The sequence below is a fragment of the Uranotaenia lowii genome, chromosome 2 (assembly GCF_029784155.1).
Source record: "Uranotaenia lowii strain MFRU-FL chromosome 2, ASM2978415v1, whole genome shotgun sequence".
Lineage (NCBI taxonomy): Eukaryota > Metazoa > Arthropoda > Insecta > Diptera > Culicidae > Uranotaenia > Uranotaenia lowii.
In genome coordinates this window covers 62,131,928-62,154,453 of record NC_073692.1, presented here as the reverse complement: position 1 = coordinate 62,154,453, position 22,526 = coordinate 62,131,928, and the positions used below count along the sequence as shown (strand labels likewise).

The 22,526-nt window shown below is 34.3% G+C and overlaps 1 protein-coding gene across 1 annotated transcript in view; it reads right to left on the bottom strand.

The window, feature by feature from the left end:
• LOC129746918 (clavesin-2-like) overlaps positions 1-22,526 on the bottom strand; it is a 77,845-nt gene that overhangs the window by 37,973 nt on the left and 17,346 nt on the right. Inside the window, exon 2 of the mRNA XM_055740851.1 lies at positions 6,776-7,783. Within this exon, the coding sequence (XP_055596826.1) occupies positions 6,776-7,372 (597 nt within the window). The 5' untranslated portion in view covers positions 7,373-7,783. The remainder of the gene's footprint in view (positions 1-6,775; positions 7,784-22,526) is intronic.

Sequence of the window (22,526 nt, the reverse complement as noted above, 5' to 3'; positions counted from 1 at the left end):
AATGCCGGATTAAGCCATCGGAGAGCCCGGGGCGATTTTTCTTGGGGGGGCGCTTGTGAACCGATTATATAAATATATTTGTATGCCATCCCGGAAAAAATATACTATTTCAATCGTGCTAAGAGTCTTAAAAATGAATTCAGTGATTGCCTTCAAATAACGATGATGATTTCGTAGTCTTGTGGTATTAGGGGAGATGAGGGCATAATGGCCACCTTAAGGAAAACGCTTATTCAACCATAGAGAACAGATGTAATATTTCAATTACATCATTGTTTCGTGTTCAGACACTCAAATACTCTATTGCCTAATTGGATGAAACTTGAAAAAGTAGATAAAAACGTTTAAAAATGCATTTTAAAAATTTTTGCCGAAAGCTGAAAACCAGTCACTGTAGAGGCATAATTAGAAACCCCCCAAGGCAGTTCGAGCACCATTAATGAAGGCATAATGAGCGTTTTCTGCCGGGGATTCTAGCAGCAAATTCGACTCGATGAAGTCCACTGAGTAATAGAGCTACAGCTTGACTTGTATCGTCTAACGATTTGGCCTATTGGTTGGATGTCGGAGAGGTAATCAGTAGGCACGAGTTCGATTCCTGGTCGAGGTGATTTTTTTTTCATTTATCATTCATGATCATGATTGCACTAAACGGTGAGGCGTAGATTCATCAAACAAAGCAATAACAAAATAATCTAGGTCTGTTTGTAGAATTCAAAGAATTAACACATGCTCATACATTATTTTTTTTTTTTTTTGTTTCGATTATAGTCGTTTTACCATCTTTATGGCATTCGCGACTTTATCAACGTTGCAGTTGGCGGATCGTTATTGAAAAACTATCCGGTACAACTGTGTTCGATGTTTTACTCTTGGGCTCGAACTCGCGGACATCGGCTCAGGAGACAACAGACTTGCCAACTGAGCTATATCACAAGCCCCGCTCATACATTATGTTTCTGGTGTTTTGTTTGACGGATGATGCTTTGATGCTATTAGCCGTATAATGTAACAATAAAAAAAATCAATCATGAATGGAATGTGCAAAAAAAAAACATCCTCTCGAACAGGAATCGAACTCGAGTCTACTGATTACCTCTCCGACACCTTACCAATAGGCCAAATCGACAGACGAAACAAGCCTCTATTATTCAGTTGACTTCATCGAGTTGAATTTGCTGCTAGATTCCCCGGCAGAAAATGCTCATTATGCCTTCATTGATAGTGCTCTGTTCGCCTCTAGTGAACAAATTAAAGTAAAAAAGCGTTTTAAAATAGATTAAAGTGAAAAATCAAAAATTTTATGATGTTCAAAATTGAGAAACAATGTGTAGATCATGTTGCAGTGCGTACATTTCAGATCAAGATGATTTAAAGGTCATAAAAGCTTATTTGGTGGTGCTCAAAAATTATAATATTTTCGTCACTTGGAACCTAGCTGGTTATTATTGAATATTTCTGTAAAGATGAAAAGGATATTTCATTTTTGGTGAAAAATTAATACTGTGGGTAGTACGAAACAAGTCCTTATGAAAATTTGTTTAAGAAAATACGTACTTATGTAGAAAAAAGGAGTGCTCATTATGCCCTGGGTGCTCGTTATGCCCTCATCTCCCCTAATATTAAGATTTCAGACCAGGAATTCAAAGTTTAAAAAATAATATAAAAGGATAAAATTCAAATTCCTTGAAGATCCAGATATAAGAACTCAAGAGTAAAATTCAAAACCTAAAATTAGATTTTATTCAGAGCCATATTTCAGTGTCTCAAATTAAATTTATCACTTCAAATCAAGATTTGAAACACAAATTAATTATTCACATACCTAATTGAGAATAAAGTTTACTACCAGAGAAATATCAAGAATTGAAAACTTATAATTTATAATCGAAATGTATATCTACAAACAAAAAAAAACATTTCCATATAATTTGTTAACAATATGAAAATTCAACATGGATAACTGTTCTAAATTAACAAAATATGATTCTAACCAGATCAAATATTAAAAACAGATATTTTTGTCAAAATTTGCTTCTGAATGCGACAAAAGTTACAATTCAAAACATTTTCTTAAACACAGAATCAATAATTATAGAAAAAATCAGATTAGTAAAGTCTAGTACCTTAAATAAGGATCTCGAGTTCTCAAAAGTCAGAAAAACCATGAAATTGAAGACAACACCAAACTTCAAAATCTTCATTTATTTGATTATTTTTAAACCTGGACAACGATAAAAACGATAAAAAAAACATAGAAATATTTATATTTAATGAATCACTCAACTAAATTCGCAATTCAACTAAGAGATTGTTTTTATGTAAAAAAAATTTGGGAATAGTCGATGATAAGCTGAATTTTGGATGTTCACTCCAGCAGAGAATAATTTTAAAACAGAAGTATCCCGAAATCATGTACCTATATTTTATTGTTTGGTAAGCATTCCAGTTCTTTTTAACATACTCGGTTTTTTCAAAAAAAAAAAGTGGACAAGTAAAGTAAACCACAGTCTGGCTCGATTGCTAGAATATTGTAAAAAATACGTATTTTGCTAGTATTTTTCACATTATTTAAAAAAAAATTAATATTCAAATTGGCCTAAAATAATAATAATAATTTAATAATTTCAGGGACGCATTGAAATAACCGAAATAAGATGAACATGTGTTCTTCATCTGCAGAAAACAAATATAAGCATCAATTTGAAAAAAAAAATCACAATTCCAATTTGTATCCAAATGCAATTGTAGCATTCAAAGATCAGTTTATTTTAGCTAGCTTTCTCTATATACCGTAAAATGGGGAACTTTTGGTTACCATGGTTGAATTAAAAGGAATCTTTCGATTGCTTTGATTCAACTTTGATCACTTTTTTTTATTCATTTTTGAATATTTTGGAAGGAGTTGCTTTTTTGTAGCACCTAAAAGCTTTAAAACACTTACTGAGCTGAGCAGTATTTGAGCATTGATTGCAGTTAATTCAAACGTCATTGGTGGTAATAATTAAATGTTTGTAACAAAACCAGACTTCGAGTTTCGGGGTAACTTTGATCACTATGGTTTTGTCGTATCTCAACATCTTTAAATTTATTGTTTTGATACCATTTAGCAAAGAAGGCTTAAAACATCGATAACAGTAATTTTTTGTTTGGACTCAATTGAATTTTTCAACGTTTTCTTTCAAAAACAAATATACTCAAAAGATTGACAATGTTGCTGCATACATTTAGGGGCAAAATTATAAACATTTTTCAATATTTTTTAGCCTCAAAAACAAATGAAATTTTACCTTCATACAATTCCCTGAGTTCTCGCACTGTTCCCATGTTCTTGTTTTCTTCAAACTTAACCATTCGATAGGGTTTTTAGGCATTTTTTCTATACGGGCTTTTTCATGGAAAATGACTGTTTTTTTTCAACATCCAAAAATTATCATCAAATGACCATAAAAATAACACTTAAACTATACCTAAATCAGGAAAAAAGTTGAAATTTCACATTAAACAACCCATTTGCTCATAAATGCTTAAATTTGATCAGGAGAGATGTTTGTGTGTGAACCTTAAAAAAAATCATATATTTTGAGATTTTAAAATTACATTTTAGGCAACATTAAAAATCTCCTAATAAAAACAAAATTTAGCTTTGGTAACTCAATTTATAGGCTTTCAAAGGTAATAAAACGTTTTCAGATATTTTAACTTTATACTTAGTTAATGATGATTATCTGCAAAAATTTTATGTTGATCAAAGTTACCCCCCTGATCAAAGCTCCCCGAGTTTACGGTACATTTTTTTAAGTTTGAAAAACGATTTGAACGCGGCTGGCGTGTTACGATAAAAAAATTAGTATTGTGTTGAAAAACTCAAAATCAACGCACAGTGGTTCAAAATCAAAAAAAGTTGGAAAAAATTATTAAAGAGCTATTTTGTTAAAGATTATAGACGAAAAGTTGGAAAAAATAATAAATTAGATTGTTTTTCAAAATTTGTTATTTTTTTCAATAATTGCTAAAACGGGGTTTGAGCTTTATACTGGGAAATTGAATATTTTTCAGTTAATAATGAATATTTTTGTTAAAATTAAGTGTGGGCTCCTAAATGCCTGTAGGTTGGTTGAACAAATATTAAAACTGATGTTTTAAGGTGAATTTGCATATGTATCGAAGCAAACAATGCTTGGTTTACTCTGTCTAAATACTTTAAAATTTGCATTTTTAAACCAAACAGCGTTCCACTCAATGATAAGGCTATGATCATTTAGTATCCGGGCACTTTATTTCGGTGATAGCTACGTTATTAGAGCTCGGATATGCAAAACTTTAGCAGCGTTGTGTTGGTTATGAAAAGGACTATCTTGCCTATTTTTTTTCTAGATTTTTAAGTTAATGTGTGTTTGAGATATTTACGAGGCAAAAAAACATGGTAAAAATAATTTTGCACAAATTTGCGCCTTTTGCGCATTTTTCGCCTCGAAAATTCTTCATTGTCGACTTGAAAACTCATAAACTGTTGATTTTTTTCTGATTCTTTTTTGGACCGAATGGTTAAGAAGTATAAGGAGCCACTCTAGAATCCACTCGAAGTTCAAATCAAGCATCGGAATGGAACCCTTGATCTTAAATATGGTAAAAAGTCTATGGTTTTCGGGGATAACTGAATACAGACCCCTTAAATAATGCAATTAATCCATTTCCGTCATTCAAAAAGTGTTATCTGACTAGTAGACACCAAGTAAATAACTAATAGTGAACAGTTCCTTAGATTGCAATATGTGCAACCGGTTTTTTAAGCAATGCGACAGATGTTTCCTGATGGACGAAGAAATTCATGTTAAAGCCGGATTTAAGAGATTAAATTTCTCGAGATGCCTACTCATGAAAAGGTTCCAACCAGATTCCAAATGCTTCTTCCAGATGAGTTTGTGTAAAATATCATGATTTTGCAAAGGTTTTACTTCTGTGGTAAAAATAATAGATCAATACATGACTGACACAAGTGTGCAAAGATAAAAAAGCGATTTTATGAAAAAGTAAGATTATTTCTTGAAATCATTGATAAATATTTTTTTTTTATATTTTTATATTAAATGTCATATTAACACCTTCATTTCCTCCATAGAAAGTTTTTCGATCAAATGGATAGTTTTTAAAATACAAGCGTTTGTAACTGTAAATCGAAAATTTATTGCCATCTAATTTTGGGTTTTCAATCAAGCGAAACTTTATTAGTTCATGATATTAAGGAACTTTTTTATCTCCAAACTGTGAATAAGATTATAATTCATCACTTCGGTATAAACATTTATATATTTTTAGAGATTTATATGCTTTTTTAAGTTGTTTTGGGCTGAGAATGAAAAATCCTATTTTTAATTCTTTGTGTTTAAGTTGTCGTTCATGTTTGTTTCATAGAAGTTGTATTAAAGTCCTAAAACATATCTGAATACATCATAACGTTTCTAGAATATTGGAGATTCGATTCCAATACAACAACTTTGGTTGTTGCTGACTTGAAAATGGGCCTTTTTCCGGCTTTTTGGGGATTTGAACCACTGTGCAACGCCCAGATTTTGCCAGGTTTGAAAAAAAAAATTCAGCTCACAATATGCAGGAAAACTTCTGCAATGATTACCCTGGGTCCCCCTAAACTTATACTAAAGAGAAAGCATTCGTGAAATTAACGGGGACTTTTCTTAAAATGAGAAGCTATACAATTTTTCCTTTTTAGATTTTAACAAGTTCGTCGCCACGCTCATTTAGGTTGTTTTACTTGCCGGGCTTAAAGAAAATCTCGGAGCAAGAAAGTAACCAGGGAGAACTCCACGATTTGTAACGTGTGGCTAAACTGAGCGGCTAACTTGAGTGAGAGAGCGTCACATGCTTTTTGATGTGACGGGGCCTCCCAGGAAATACACCCGTCACCCGAATATGGATGAAGTGGCGACACGTACGTGTTTAAATAGGGGTACCAGTGTCACCCAGCAAAAAAAAGGTCAATAAGCCGGTTAGGGTCATATAGATCCGGATTACTATTCTGGATGTGTCTGAACTACTTAACATATTTTCATAAATTATAACTTCTTGGAATTGACTAATGTTCTCTATCTACTCATGAAGAAAAATAATTTATTATAATTTTGGTGGCGTCTGAAAATTGAAAAATGGCGAAACGACGTTTTCGAACAAAGATCGTAACTATTCTTATTAGAATAATAAAAATTCACTATTTCAGCTCAATTTTAGTTGATTAAAAACTTCATTTAAAGTAAACAAAGTTTTTAGTTTCCAAACCATATGTCATGAATGGAAATTTAAGAAAAAAAAAATTAGTAAATTATCACATTTAGAACCTCGAAAAACACACAACGAGATATCTCCCCGATTCGCCGAGGCTTTTTTTGACAAAATATGCAGCTTTCATATAATTGTATTTCTAATGATATTATTTGATAAATAAATTTAAAGTTTTATGGTAGTTGTGCGCAGTGTAACGAAAAACGTAAAGCAGAAATTGTTATACCTCACATTTGTTCTTCAATATGTTGAAATTCTATGACTTAGCAATCTCTATCAGTCTCTTCAAAATAAATTGATCAATTTCGATTAAAAATAAATGTGACTGAACAGAAAAGTCATTTTTACAATCAATATTCCATGACTCTTGTAAAATTATAGTTATAAAATCAAAGCTTAAAAACTTAAAGATTCCCCTTAATTCCCAAACGAAAAAACAGAATCATTGAAGCAACATGAACGTAAAAAAAATACTCACTTGTAATCCCTCTATCATCAGCTTCAGCACTTTCGGGTTCAGGTTTGATGATTGTCGAAAACTGAAATTAGTCCAGTCCACAATCACCACAAATCCGTTGGCCTGATTCTGCTTATCTTCCAGCAGCTTTTCCAGCGACAGCAGCAGCGCCCTATATACCGTGACCAACGAATAGCTGGAATAGTCCCAGTTGGCTGCCAAAAACACCAACACTTTCCGGCCCCGCCGGTCCCGATTTGGCAAAACTCCCGGAAAGCCATCCCGCAGGGCCAGCTGAATGTTTTCGTCTAGGACGGAGAGTCGTTGCAGCAGGGCACTGTTTTTCTGCCGGTACGCGTGATAATTTATGATCAACTGGAAGGCGTCGTCCACGTTGAACTTCCGGGCGTACAGGAACCGGAACAGGAACTCATCGTCCTGGAAACAGGACTTGTCTTTGAGCGCATAATCCATACTGGCTCCGATGAGCTCCTTGAGGGCTATCAATGCCCGGCTTCGGTCTGTGCTTTCATTTTTGTTGTAGCCCTTCAGCTCCGAGATGGTGAGTTTGTGCCGGAAGCGGTTATTTGACCACTCGAAATCACAAATGTCCGACATTGTTAGGCTGTCGGGCGCTTATCACTACTGCCACTTATGCCGGACACAAAACAAGGGAAACACTTTGCTGACCAAGCCCGCAAATAAATTATATCACTTAATTTTATCTTTTACGTGTCATGGATTTGGCGGGATTGAGCTGTCTTTTGTTCGGTCACACAATTTATCATTGATGTTTTTGGCATTTTCTTCCGATAAATTTATATCATTTTCGTTTCACTATCTCCAACCTTTAAATATCACTCGTGACCACCGTTGTTGGTCAGAATCGTTAAGCCAGTTAAACCGGATTCCCAAGAAAGATAACACTTTTGGTATTTACTAGAAATTGAGCACGTTACACAAGGCTGTTCTTGGTAGGGTTTTTAATGAAAAGCTGGTAGATTTACTACTGGTCGGCGTAGACGATTTCTGAAAAAGAAAGAGAAATGTATAAAAAAATTAGTTTTTGGGTTTGTGTATTGTGAAAATCGTTTAAATATATGGAACAGTCTAAAACTTTGAACTCAAAAATCAAATTCTTGAAAAGCAGCGAACGAACACTTCCGATACCTTCTGATCTGACAATGTTAGCTTTCTAACTGAGACTTCATGAGCCTCTAGGCTACAACCATCAATGAAATAAATTTTAAAACACACAGGCGCCAAATGGTCTCTCCCACAACCATTTACCAATCCCAAACCATATGTTAGGTATGGGTTTCCAGCTGAGAAAATAAAATTCCAGATGCCCATTCTCATATTTCAACCATTCAAAAGCCCAAGAGAGCGGGGGCGTTAAGCCAGTCGTCTCCGAATAATGGGGTTATCCCCGACCTAGACTATGTTGTAGAGCAGATACGAACGTACGCATGGTTGAATCCTACACCTAAATACCACCGATATGCTGCTGCTGTTGCTGCTGCTGCTAGTCCGGACTAGGTATTTATGTCAAAGATAAAGAAACAATTCGGATGAGCAAACAAAATCCAGCAGTTCAATGAATTATTCACCGAGGGAAACGGTGAATCGTATCGGAATCGGATTGGATTGAATTGTGGCAGTTGGTTGTTCGAGTTGGACCATGTCGAGCGTGAAAATCCGGTGGTTTATTAAATATTTATGGCACTTCAAAATTTTTGGGTCAAATTTTCAGTTTTTCGTTTTGGTACTAATAAACGCCACCGGATCAATACTAACCTCATCCAATAATCAAGAGAGCTAAACGGTGTCATGCCTTTAGGTCGTTGACCTGTTGTTCATTCTTTTATCATACAGGTAAAATGGAGGATCTGATGAATCTGATGTGCTTAACCCTCATCAGTTCTTGAGTGTCAATATGACGCTATTGGAAGTTTTGCGCCTTGTTTGTAACTTTATTCGGGTGCATCCAAATAAAACAATTTTTCAGGGGAACCTCAATGAATTCCTGTGAAATCTTTAATTTTGCATCATTACTTTTTTTTGGTCTCGAACTCGCGGACATCGGCTCAGGAGACAACAGAGACTCCCATATCAAAAGTTTATGGTTATTAATGGCACTTTAACAACTTTGTGGCATTCGTGTCTTGAAAAACATCAAAACGAAAAAGAAAATTGTAGAAACATCGTAGCAACATCATCGAAAAAAAAATTTAAAAAATAACATTCGAATAAAGAAGTGATGAGGAGGTTTTATACCTTAGAGCAGGGGTGAGCAACCCGCGGCCCGCGAGACCCTTTTGTGCGGCCCGCGAAGCTTTTTTCAAATTTTTATACCTTAACTTTTTTCTACAATGGACTGTTGGGAAACTTTATATGACTTGATCAAATATGCACTTATCTGCTTTTGCCCCACAATCATTCAGATTGTTAACTTTTTTTCTGGCATTTCAAGCATTTATTATGTTCTGTTCAAGGCATAAATGCGATATTCTTTATTGGCATAAAGTTATATTGGAGTTATTTCTTTACTCATGATACATTTTTCCTAATTATTGAACTCCTAATGCTTTGAAAAAAAAACCATTAAAGTGAGTCGGAAAAGCAAAAAAAACGGAAGCTCACATGATCAAAGGAATTTCGAAGTTCGTTAGTGCAGCCATTATTTTCGTTCCAAGCGTAAATAACGTTGTATGATAAAAATTATGCTTAGCTGAAATATTATTTGAAATTATTCTATCAAATTCGGCAAAAAGGTTTGTTCTGTTACTGGTAAGAAATTAAAATTAAAACCTTGAGAAATATTTTTTTGATTTCTGAATATTGAAGAAAATTTCGAAAGTTTAATAACAAAAATTGGGTGAACGATTTCAGATTTTTTATCAACATGAATCAGCCAGCATCATCGGTAGCTTTGTAAAAAAAATTATAAGTTCTTGATTAAAGCAATAGATATCTGAAATTCTGTGATTCGTCCTAAAAGGTCTTTGATAATTATCTCTGATGTGGTTTTTTTTTTCAGAAATTTGATAGAAAACTAATAACAAACATCGATAAATTGAGTAACGTCACTTATGATTCGTATTCCACATTACCAAAGTCGTAATGTAGCTTTAGAAATCCTATCCCAATGATATCTAAATAAGGTTAAAAATTATAAAAATCTGGATAAAAATTTAAGAATCAAGAAGGTAGTTTTGAAAGTTGCTTGAAATATTTAAAACTGAACATTTTTCTGTGATTTCGACGACCTTGCTCAACATCCCAAAGCAATGATCCAATGCAGAACATCAATTTAAAGATCTTATTTTCAACGGAAAAAAATCTAGGCCTTAAGGACACGTTCGAATTGTGAAAAAAAAAATCACAGAAAGTCAAGTAGCGATTCAACGACCAACGCATCAAATATGTATTTTTCACACTCTTACTTATCACTGTGGTAAGTTCCTGAAGATTTTTGAATGAAAGTGATGACGAATAGTACCATCGATTTCAACAAGAATATTGTAAGAATGAATGTTCATAAAGAAGCATTATTAAAAAATTGAGAGAATTTAAAAATGACAAAGATTTAGTGATGTACCTTTTCCTTATCGGGTATTTATAAAGTCGTGTTGAATTTCTGTTTTTGAACATATAAATTCGTTTTATCTTTCCTTTTTCAGATTTTATTTCGCCAAATATTTGTAGTTATAAAAAATGACGCGAAGCTCTGCTAATTATAAAACAAAATGTTATTCTAAGTGCGGCCCGCCGACAAGGTTTCAAATTTGAATTGGCCCGTGGGTTCAAAAGGTTGCTCACCACTGCCTTAGAGTAAGTTCAATGGTGTTGGGAAAAAGTGGTAGAAATTTTTTCACTTTTAGCACATTTTGAAAACTTTACCAAGCAAAAACATTTTCAAGATCGGTGACCTCCAAGTTTTTTTTACAACAGGTGTTGTATTTTCGCATGCTGTGATGCAAAAAAAAGCAATATTTCTATCACATACGGCTGAGATAGAAACAGTACTGTAAAAAAACACAACGTCCAAAGATCTTGAAAACATTTTTGAATGGTAGAATTTTTCAAATATCAAAATTTCTACCACTTTTTCCCAACACCAGTGAACTTGCTCTAAGTAACTAAGCATGATGTTTTGAAGTAAAATAAGGAACTATTTCAACTCCAGAATTGTGATTCTAGTTCATATGGATATTTCACACCACGTTAACAAACAGTCATTAATTTATCTGTCGATTTCATCTTTTTGACCCGAGTGTCAATTAAGAGCTAGCTTCTATTAATATAAATGGTAATATCAGTCGTACCCCATTAGCAGTCTATCTACTATGTTTTGGAATGCTATCAAAATATAGTCTCCACTTCTCAACATACAGTACCGTTCATAATTGTAGGTATAGAAATTGAAAGCATGCGCACTGCCAATTCGACTGAATGAACTTCTACAACTCTGATGATTTTTTTTTTAGAATTTGAGCTTTCTAAAATTTATGTGGATTGAGATACAGTTATTCTACGAGAATCGGACTTTTTGGCGTTTTACAATTCAAACTGCAATATCTCAAAAACTACGTTACGCTTTTTATTGAAATTTTGCAGAGTGATTGCTGAAACACAAAGTTAGCATGTCTGAAATTTTTGATCAGTTCTATCGATAAAGTTACGAGAGGTACAATATTTCAGACATGAACCTAAAAATGCGATTTCTATAGAATTTCAATCCTATTTTAAGTTCACCAACCAGTGAATCTATTCAAAAACTCAGTTTTTGAAGTTTGCTGCAGCCCGTGGCGTAGAGGATAGCTTTCAAGTTTCAAGCCAGCGGGTATGAGATCGAATCCCGGTCTCGGCATACATAGTACACTTTCTGTGGGTTGGTGGTTTTAGCATTTGTAGGATGCTAGCCATCATATCCTCGAAAGATGTACGCTTAGAGTTAAGAAAAAGGAATCTCTTCGAGGCACCATCAAGTTTCATTGAGATCCTGTAAGTGTTTGTGTTCGTTTTTTTTTTAAAATCAATATCGTTAGATTCTGATTTCAAAACACGAATGAATCATTTATTCCATTTTTTCTTTTCTGTATTGCTTTTGTCAGACATTTTTTTGACTGATTTATGGATGGAAAAGAAATTGTTCTCATGAATCGTCCAAAATTCTATAGAAATCGCATTTTTAGGTTCATGCCTGAAATACTGTACCTCGCGTAGCTTTTGATCACATCGATAGAACTGCTTTATATTTCTATACAATTATGAACGGTACTGTATCTATCTCGTGAAAGTTTAAAAGTTGTTGGACATATGTAGATTATTGATTATAATTTTAATGGCATGTGCGGCGGAATTCAAACTAGAGAGAGTTTTTTTTTTATAGAAATTTGAAAGGAAGGTGCATAGACAGGCATTAGTGCGCCAATAGGAGAAAGCTTGATAGGTGTTGAAATTTTAGGCTACAGGGCATTTTGATGAAAAGCTCCCATGAATTGCTCCCGCCTTTGCTCTACACTAGCTAACTATACATGAGAAACTCAGAAAGAGAATTCCCATGTATAGCGAGCCCAGTGGTTTGAGAGCGTGTTTTTACGCACACTTCAAACGAGCAAAAATGTAGTAACCCATGGGCCTACTGAGCTTTCCTTATGCGAAAACAGTTCTAGCGACGTTGCCATTTTTTCAGATTCGCTGCGAATAGTTGCTACTTGTCGATTTTTTCACATTTCACAAGTAAGAACACACAAAGTAAGAACGCGGAATAGATAAAATGTGAAATGCGAAAAAATCGACAAGTAGCAACTATTCGCAGCGAATTTGAAAAAATGGCCACGTCGCTAGAACTGTTTTCGCATAAGAAAAGCTCAGTAGGCCCATGGGTTGCTACGTTTTTGCTCGTTTGAAGTGTGCGTAAAAACACGCTCTCAAACCACTGGGCTCGCTATACATGGAAATTCTCTTTCTGAGTTTCTCATGTATAGTTAGCTAGTGTAGAGCAAAGGCGGGAGCAATTCATGGGAGCTTTTCATCAAAATGCCCTCTAGCCTAAAATTTCAACACCTATCAAGCTTTCTCCTATTGGCGCACTAATGCCTGTCTATCCACCTTTCTTTCAAATTTCTATAAAAAAAAAAACTCTCTCTAGTTTTCATTCCGCCGCACATGCCATTAAAATTATAATCATACTTCGAAGTTATCGACGTTTTTCGGTGAGTTTTAAAAAATAATCAAAACAAATTACCAGTTGTCCATACTTCGATAACTTCGAAGTATAAACAATCGCGATGATAAACCAAAAATCCAATAAAATTATAATCATACAAAATTACGGCGATTAAAATCATATAACAAACAATCATATGTAGATTATTGAAAAATCCAAATTTTAGGTCTAAGTTGAAACAGTTATTTTCTTAGAAACCAAACGAACATTGTATGGATTAGTTCCAATTATACTGAAAAAAAAAACCAAATAAAAAAGGAATATAATGATTCGACTATAAACACTCTCCCAGGTCATTGGGCGTTTCAAACATCATTTTCAGAAATGCTTGACTGAACTCGAACAATAAATCACATACCTATAGCTTCAAGCATATCTTCCATTAACGCGATCAATCCGTGGAGCTATTCCTCCATCTCACATTTCACTTTATACCGACTTATTTTGTGTTATTTCTTTTCATTTCCAGTTGATGAGCAGCCATAACAGAACTTTTGCCATTTGGTTAGACGATGATGATGAATTCTGCTCCTCCTAGCTGCTAGCCTATTGGTATAATATTTCAGCAATACCGCACCACACACCGGTTCGGGTTTTGTAGAACTAGAGATGCATGCATTCATGTGGTAGCCAAGTTTACCGGAGCACATCGTTAACAATATCATTATTGTTATTGTGGTTGTTGCTGGTGCCATCATCATTAAGTTGAAATTTCCATATGGTGCTGTTGTTGTTTGGATTGAAAGTTTGCTGGAAGAGCCTCTCTGGCAAGAATACGCCCATGATTTTTTGATTGCTTCTGCCCAACTGTTTCTTTTTTTTAGAGATTTCAGTTTGAGCAAAAAAAAAGGTGTGATATGGTAGAAAAAGTAACGAAAATCATCTCAGATTCGCTCTCACACTTCTAGTGCCTCATGGAACGTGAAACTATTTGCTTACATCACTTAGAAGATGATAAGTTCTAAGTGCGGCGTAGTGAAACGAGCCCTCGATGACAACTCATGGTTGCTTGCCCACTGTGCAATGCCCAGTCATAATTGATTTTATCATCGATAATTTTAACAAGTTTATTGGTTTGAATGTCCTCTTGAATTCGGTTGTAAATTTTTGAAGTGTTTACGGATGTTTGCTCAGAAACAATGTAAAGATCCCGATATTTTTTGGCAAAAAGTGGATTTCGATGATTTTTCAATGGAAAAAATCTCAAAACTAACTCAGCTTTCGACAACCAGTTTAAGGCTTTGGCTAGCTGTTCTCTACTTAAACTGTTTTTTTCTCCGGACAAGCAGCTTGGTGAATTCAAGTAGGTCACTTTCACGCCTACGAAACGAAATGTACGAACATCGTTAGTTTTCTTTATGGGATTCCCTTCTGGTACTCCGGCAAGTGATCGTTAAAAAACAACGAATCATCGAAACCGACAGCCAGGCCAAGGTAGTCAGCGAATAAAACGTTAAACCTTGTTTGGTTTATTCGTCGATAGTAACATCCAATCTCGAGAGACGCTCTCAACAATGATCTTATGAAGTTTGTCTAACTACCGTTCGTTATTCTTTTACAAAATTGGAACCACATTAAGTCGGCAACTTAAATTTACTAAATAATAAAAATAATAAATCAACTTAATCATCATCGACGACGACACACCAACGGCGAAGTTGGTGAATCATCGCAGAATCGAAACTCCCTTTCTATCGGCAAATCGGGCAATGCCATCCGGTGTTGTGCTGCCATATTTGGATTTGCCGGATAAAACCAGTGAGTGAGAGTTGTTGTTTGCTTGCTGCAACCTAATGGTCAATTGCAGTTCTCTATTTGACACTTCAAGTGTATAATTCAGTCATCAGTTATTTGAACTTTTAACCATTAAAACTTGACCAATACGTTGAGCATGGTAAGTGTTCCGAGGCACCTAGCGATAGCTGCTTGTGCGGAATCTAAGAAGAACCAGACGTCATTGACGATCTGCTAAACGGCCGCCACCGGCCAGCTTAGCCGAATGCAGTTAGTGACTCGGATTCCATTCGAAGAGGTCTTAATTAAACCCGTTTAGCATTCAGCTTCTTCTTATAAGTCCATGGAGGACCGACACTTTCACGAATAATGAATGCGCAAATGGTTTCATCGAGAGAATTGTGATGATTTTTTCATTGAAAATGTCTATTCTATTGTCATTTAAACATTTTTTGGACCTAACTAATCACAGTTAAAAAAAAGTAAGCACTATTTCTGATTACCAATAAGTACATGGATTTTCTTCTAAATCGCAAGCTCTTCTAACATGGTTCGACTTTATATCAATTTTAACGCGTTGAAAAATATCGTTTCAAAAAAATTTAAAGTCCATATCAAGCTTAAATGAATATGTTGGATGATGTTAAAGTGAATGATTTGAACATATTAACATAAGAAAAATATTTATAACTTTTTCGGCAAAGAAAAGCTTTAACATTAAACATAACATAGTAAAGTAGTAATATAATAAATAATAAAACTAAATCAACGATGATAAACTCTAAATAAAAATTAAAAAAATATATATATACGTTACTGAAACTTTGTTCAAAATTTGTGTGTTTTTGGTAATCTTGGCTGCAGTGATCCGATTGTTCATAGATTCAAAGGTTTACTTTTTTTTAAATACTTACAATTTAATTATAAAAAAAACTGCAACGGGGGTAAGGATAAATTTATTGATTTCAAGTATTTAACATGTGATAAAGTTTTCAAATAAGTTTTCGAAATGAAGAATTAATAACCGTAAATTTGTTTTATGAAATTATTTGATCGGCTATATCGGTGAAAATTGTATATTCTTTGAGAAAGAATATTCAAGAATTGAAAGGATATAGACGGATAGAAGATTAGAATAAGATGAAAGATGTTGAAAATGAGCGGAACGGATGAAAAACTTTTCATCACATTTCATCGTTTTGTTCCTCACGGGCCTACTACCTTGCAGTGGTTGATAGCGGATAGAATTGTAGCAACCACCACACAATAGTAGGCCTATTTAGCGTGGTTCGTCCCACAAGCGGAAACTTGCAGTACGAACGAACAAAAAGATGAAATGTGATCGCTCAGGAAAGTTTCAAATACAACCGAGACACATTTATCGATGGATGCGGTTCTCGGTATTGTACACAGCAAAAAAAATGTAACGCAGACCGATGTAATTTATGAGGATGTAGGTCAACTAACGTATTATTCACGATTTTCGTAATAATATTGCATCGTAAGGATGTACACGATATGAACACGTCATGCAGTGTAATATCACAACCGGTTATGAAATATTACATCAAGTAGTCAATGTTTGTAGCAATTGATATTTAGAGAAAATTTCACATCAAAATGTTTGAAACGGAATGTTGAGCTTCGGAGAATCTGTTTTGCAAGTAAGTTATATCAAAATTTATAAAAAGCTAAGCAAACTTATTGCTACTTGTGAATTTCTGTTTTTCTCCATTTTCAGTATATTTTACAGAAAGACAACGACAACAGCGATACGATAATGGTTTGGAGCTTGTATTTAATTAGAATATCGTAAGGAGAAAAACCTGTATTGAATTTCAAGCTATAGACGTCGATTCAAATAGTTCAATAACTTGTGAGCGGAGCGCCAGTATCTGTTTTGGAAAAAAACTGTTCCAGCTCATCGTCAGAATAGCAAAAGCTTGAACGCAGAGAGTGTTGCCCTGTGTCCGGATTAAAAAAAAAGAGTTCTATATTGTGATACGGTCATCGTATAGATGACGACAATTCTTTCCTGGTTTTGCTCTAATAGCCGGCTGACGAAGCGTTAGTGAAGTCAAATGTGTTTAAAGTGTCCTAAAGAATTGTCTTTCAATGGTTTAAACCAGAAATAAATCTGTAATCTCCACTATCAATAAATTCTTTGTTTATTTTCATTCCGGGCTTCATTTTTAATTCATGCTTTGCTTAGCTTTTAAGTGGTAAATTTAAATCCTATGACCAAGCAAATTAGAATAAATTATGAATTGTGTCGATAGTTCTCATTCAAACATCCAAAATAATGATTTTAAATAACATCCGAAGCTTTTCACAAATCAGCTGGAATGGTTGAGTTTGTCTACTGCGAGACATCGAGTTTGTGTAATTTTTTACATCCTTTGACTGAACATCAAAATGATGTAATATTAGGTACACAGTTAGAAAAATCCTTGTAACATTACATGCAACTGCATGGGTAGAAGGGAATCGGGTATTTACATGTATCAATACGGCTTAATTCATGTAAACTTCCCATCGTCTTCAACTGATTTGTTTACTGTAAACTTGCATTTCCAATAATTCTTTTTGGTATGGTTGTTTATCCAATAAGAAAAGCATCGATATTTGTCGATAAGAAATTTTAATATCTTACACATACATTTTATTTGATCCTAACAAGAAAAATTGGTATTCAATAAATTTTCACGAATACCAGTTTTTTTTGGTGCTGTTCCCCTGACGACGGCAACGGAAATTGACACGCTGGTAGGAAAATAAGTTGTCATGCACTTGGGGTAGCCCGAGCTTTCGTTGAATTCAAGTGGTATTTTTTCTGGAACAAATAAAATTGACCTTTTGATATACCACAATAATTAGAAGGGTATTAAGTTTTATTTTTTACTTACTTGCTTTAAAACTCAGCATGCACCACCTCGATTCGAACAGAAGCGAACAGCACAAGAGCAGGTACAACAAAATACGGTCGAACGTTGCGAACGCTAAGTTTTACATGAAATTGCAAGCTAATTGATGAAGCTCGCCTTCGTCGGGAATCCAATAGGAACGAAAACAAAAAAAGAATTGGCAAACTGACGTTGACGCTGAATTTCGCATGCGGTGACATGTAAAGTTCATCTTAGCCTTAAAATGTTATACTCTTTTTCATATTTTTCGTGGCGATGATGTGAAAACGTGCAATGTAAGATTACATTTTTCTTTCTGTGTAGCATTTGCGACTCAAGTTATGTGCACGTTTTTGATGTAATGTCACAACACTTTTTTTGCTGTGTAGCATTACGTGCGGTCTAGTCGGTTTTTTTGACTATTCGTGCTACGGTCGATGGTCCGATACTAGCAAAGCAACTAGCGAATGAAAATAAAATTAAAAAATTCAAATAATTCACAAATTTGTCTGAATCAAAGCAATCGAAAGATTCTCTTTAATGCAACCATTTCGATTGCTTTGATTCAGAATAATTGTTCGGCCAAGTAGGTTCACTACATATATTAAAGCACTTTTTTTTAAATATTTCCATGAGTTCAGCTTTTATTTTATACGTTTTCACAATATACTTATCACTTAATTATTTCTGTTGGAACATTTCATTCAACCGAAAAAAATGAACGTAGATCAGGTTAGTCATTGAAAAATTATTCTAAATGATGTTCCTTATTCTGAACTAGAAATTTGCTTAAAATAAAATTTTAAGCAGTCTATTTTACAAATGTGAAACCAATACTTCCAAATCACTAGAAATCGAATCCCAATTAACATTTTGAATAAAACTAGAATTTAAAGCTTCGGACATAAGAATCAGTGCACAGAAATAGAATACACAAAATCTAATAACATCAAAAATAACAAGAAATTAAATCTAAATTCAGAGAAAAATTTTAGATCAGGTTAAAAATTATCCATGATTTAAAATTGTTAGGCAAAATGATAAGAATTGGTAATTAATTATTAAACATCTTAGTTATCATTTCTTTTGTTCATTTTCAATTGAAGGTTTGATAGAAAAATTTTATGTAATGTCTCAAATTTAAAAAATATTTAATCACGATTGAAAATGTGAATTTTCGATTAGGAAATAAATTTCCATTTTGAACTTGAGAGAAATTATTCAAACTCATAGTTAACGATTGAATTGATTTTGGTGAAAAGATAAATCAATTTAATTTTTACTGCCAGTAATCAAAGTCGAAGATAATTTGATAAAAAGAATGAAATATTTAATTTTGAATGTTCAAAATTATTTTTTTATATTGAACTAGCTGACCCGGTGTGCTTTGCTACACCTTTCAAAATCGAATGATATTTTCAAAATTAATTCAAATTTTCATTGTTTTGTTGGCATAATTTTAAATAAAATTATAATATAATTCATATGCAACCGCTATTAAATGAGAGCTGCAGCTGGAGTTTCGAATTGCAACACAAAAATAACTTAAACTAATATTCTGAATCTTGATCTTTAAATTTGTGTTAAAGATCTGATAATTTTAATCTATTTCTTTAAGCTTCGCCCTTAAAAGGAGGGTCTCAAATTAATCGTACGCAAACAATCCAACTTATAAAATATGGATGTTTTTGCTTGATTTGTTCTTGATTTAAATTTATATAGAACCCCCTCCTTTCTTCTCCTTTCTACACTGTAAAGCGTAAGGGTCTATAACAATCGTAGAAAAATATCTCGTAACCAAGTACCTTTCCATGCCATATTTGTTTCCATTTGTTGGCTTCGTTAGCATAATTTGAGAACTTATGCTAACAAAATTGTATTGGGCTCAGTCCCTCCTCCTATGTACCTACTCACTGGAAGGAGGATGTTTTGTCAGATAATCATAGAATCATACCATAATGATTTTCCATGTTAAGTTTTGTCCATTTCTCGGATTTTGTAAAAAAAAGTTAAATGTAAGCTTTCCTCTTCCCTTCCGTTATTCCCTATTCTATCATCCCACTGCAAGAAAGAAATTTGTTTGGCATAGAAAAATTTCTCGTATTGAAATACCATCCCATACCAAATTTGGTTTCATTTGCGTTGTAAGTTCTTGAGTTATGCATAAACTTGAAAGGAAGTACCATCCCCCCTTATGTCTCCCCATTGAATGGAGAAGTGAGAACTTATTATTCATAAAAGTATTTTTTGTAATCAAATACTTTTTGATGTCATATTTTATTTCATATCCTCTATTAACTCTCGAGTTATGCAAATAATTGTATGGAAGTTCCCATTTCCCCCTTTATATCTTTCCGCTGAAAAAAGGTGGAGCTTCAATTTATAGTAGACACATTTCTCGTATATAAATTCCTCACATGCAAAATATGGTTCAATTTGCTCGATCAGCTCTCCAGTTATACTGAAAATTGTAAGGGAGACCTCTTCTCCCCCTTTTCATCCACCTTTTTGAAGAAGTTAGGGATACCAAATATTTATAGAAGCATTTCTCGTACCCAAATATCGTTCCATGACAAATTTGGTTCGATTTGCTGTTGTAGTTCTTGAGTTATGCAATAAATATTGTATAAAACTTCCTATCCTCTTTCCTTTCTCCCCACTGGAAGAAGGAAGGGGTCTCAAACAATCATTAGAACATGTCACGTTCTCAAATATCTGCCCTTGCCAAATTTGGTTCCATTTGCTTAATTAGTTTTTGAGTTATGTAAAAAATTAAAAAAAGGGCCCTCCCCCCTTTATATCTCCCTACTGGAAAGAGGGAGGTGTTTCAAATAATCATAGAAATATTTTTCGTATCCAAATATCTACCCATGCCAAATTTGGTTCCAATATCTTGATTAATTTTCGAGTTATATGAAAAATTCTAAGGTAACCCCCCTCCCCCCATTCCTATTACCCCACTGAAAAGAGAGAGGGGTACCTAATATTTATTAAAATATTTCCCGTTCCCAAATACCACCCCATGCCAAATTTGATAGCATTTGCTTGATTGGTTTTCGAGTTATGCAAAAAAATGTCTTTTGTTTGGGAGGCCCCTCCCCCCTTCCTGTTAGGGGGAGGGGTCCCAAACTATGATAGAAACCTTCTCCGGCCTCCAATACCCCCACCTGCTAAGTTTCACGTGAATAGGTTCAGTAGTTTCTGAGTCTATAGGGAACAGACAGACAGACAGACAGAAATTCATTTATATATATATAGATTTATTCCAGTTATTAAAATAAACATCTAAAAAAGTTCATTTTTGAAATTCGCTTTAATAAAAATAAGTGAACGTTTATGAATTTTCAAGCGCAGATTTAATAGTTAGATAAACCTATAGATTTTGGTAGATATATTTTAAAGTTAAAACAAAATACAAAGATAACTTTTTTTAAACATTTGAAAAAGTTTTTTGAATAAAAAACGTCTTACCATTTCAAAAACGAATAAATATGAAATAAAACTAATTTATATGAAACAGCGTTTTAATTATGTTTTAATGATTGATTTGGTAGATTTTGGCGTCCTGAAATCGAATCTTTTGACAGATCTTGAATAACACCTCTAGTTCCGTGGATATGCAGTTTATAAGCTGAGAAATGTGTCAATAAAGGGTGATACTCTCAAAATTTGGTCAATATCAACTTGACGTATTTCTTTCAATTTTGCATTTAAAAAACCTGAACACCCCTCATTTTGAAAGTGTTTGTGTGTGTAGAATGTTGCTTCTATTTTGATTTTGGAATTCACTCTTTAGTTATCAAAATGCCGTCCAAGGAAGAAGAGCAGCGTTTCAAAATTTTGCTCGCGCATCGCAAAAATCCGAGCTACTCGCACGCAAATCATTAAAAGTTGCCAAATCAACCGTTACAAATGTAATTAAAGAGTTTGGGGAACGTTTGTCGACAGCCAGGAAGTCCGAATCGGGGGGAAATCGAAAACCGGAAGCCGCTGAGACGACAAAGAGAGTTGCCAGTAGTTTCAAGCGAAACCCTAACCTCTCTCTCCGAGATGCAGCAAATAAGCTGGGTGTTTCGTCTACAACCTGTAGTGAATTTCTTTTAAATTTAATAAAACAAACTCATACACAACCGTTCGAGCCAAAAGTACTTAACAGAATCCCGTTCAATTTTCCATGTTCCCTACTCTATCGTGATTAAACGAAGAGAGCATTTCTCTCTTTCTATCAAACGCTTATTTCGATTTACCTAATCATGTTTAACATCGTGAACTGGAATAGGTTTGTTCATGAATATAAATTAGTATTTATTTTTGTCTTATTATTCTCTACACAACCGTGCATCGAGCCAAAAAACGAGCCGGACTATCGACTTACAAGAAGGTAGTGACTCCAAATCGCGATGATAAACAAAATACGACGGCCAAAGCGCGATCCCGGAGGCTGTACACGACGATGCTGACGAAGTTTGACTGCGTGGTAATGGACGACGAAACCTACGTCAAAGTCGACTACAAGCAGCTTCCGGGACAGAAGTTTTATACGGCCAAAAGGAAGTGGAAAGGTAGCAGATATTTTCAAGCACATGAAACTGTCAAAGTTCGCGAAGAAATATCTGGTACCTGTGGCTTGAAAAGCAGCATTTTCATAGCTTCCGGGACAGTCAACCAAGAAATTTACGTGAAAGAGTATTTGAATAAACGTCTACTGCCTTTTCTGAAGAAATACGGTTGTTCCGTACTGTTTAGGCCGGATTTGGCATCTTGCCATTACGGTAAAAAGGCCATGGAGTGGTACGCCGCCAACAACGTGCAGGTGGTTCCCAAGGACAAGAACCCTCCCAACTCGCCAGAGCTCCGCTCAATTGAGAAATACTGGGCTATTGTCAAGCGGAACCTAAAG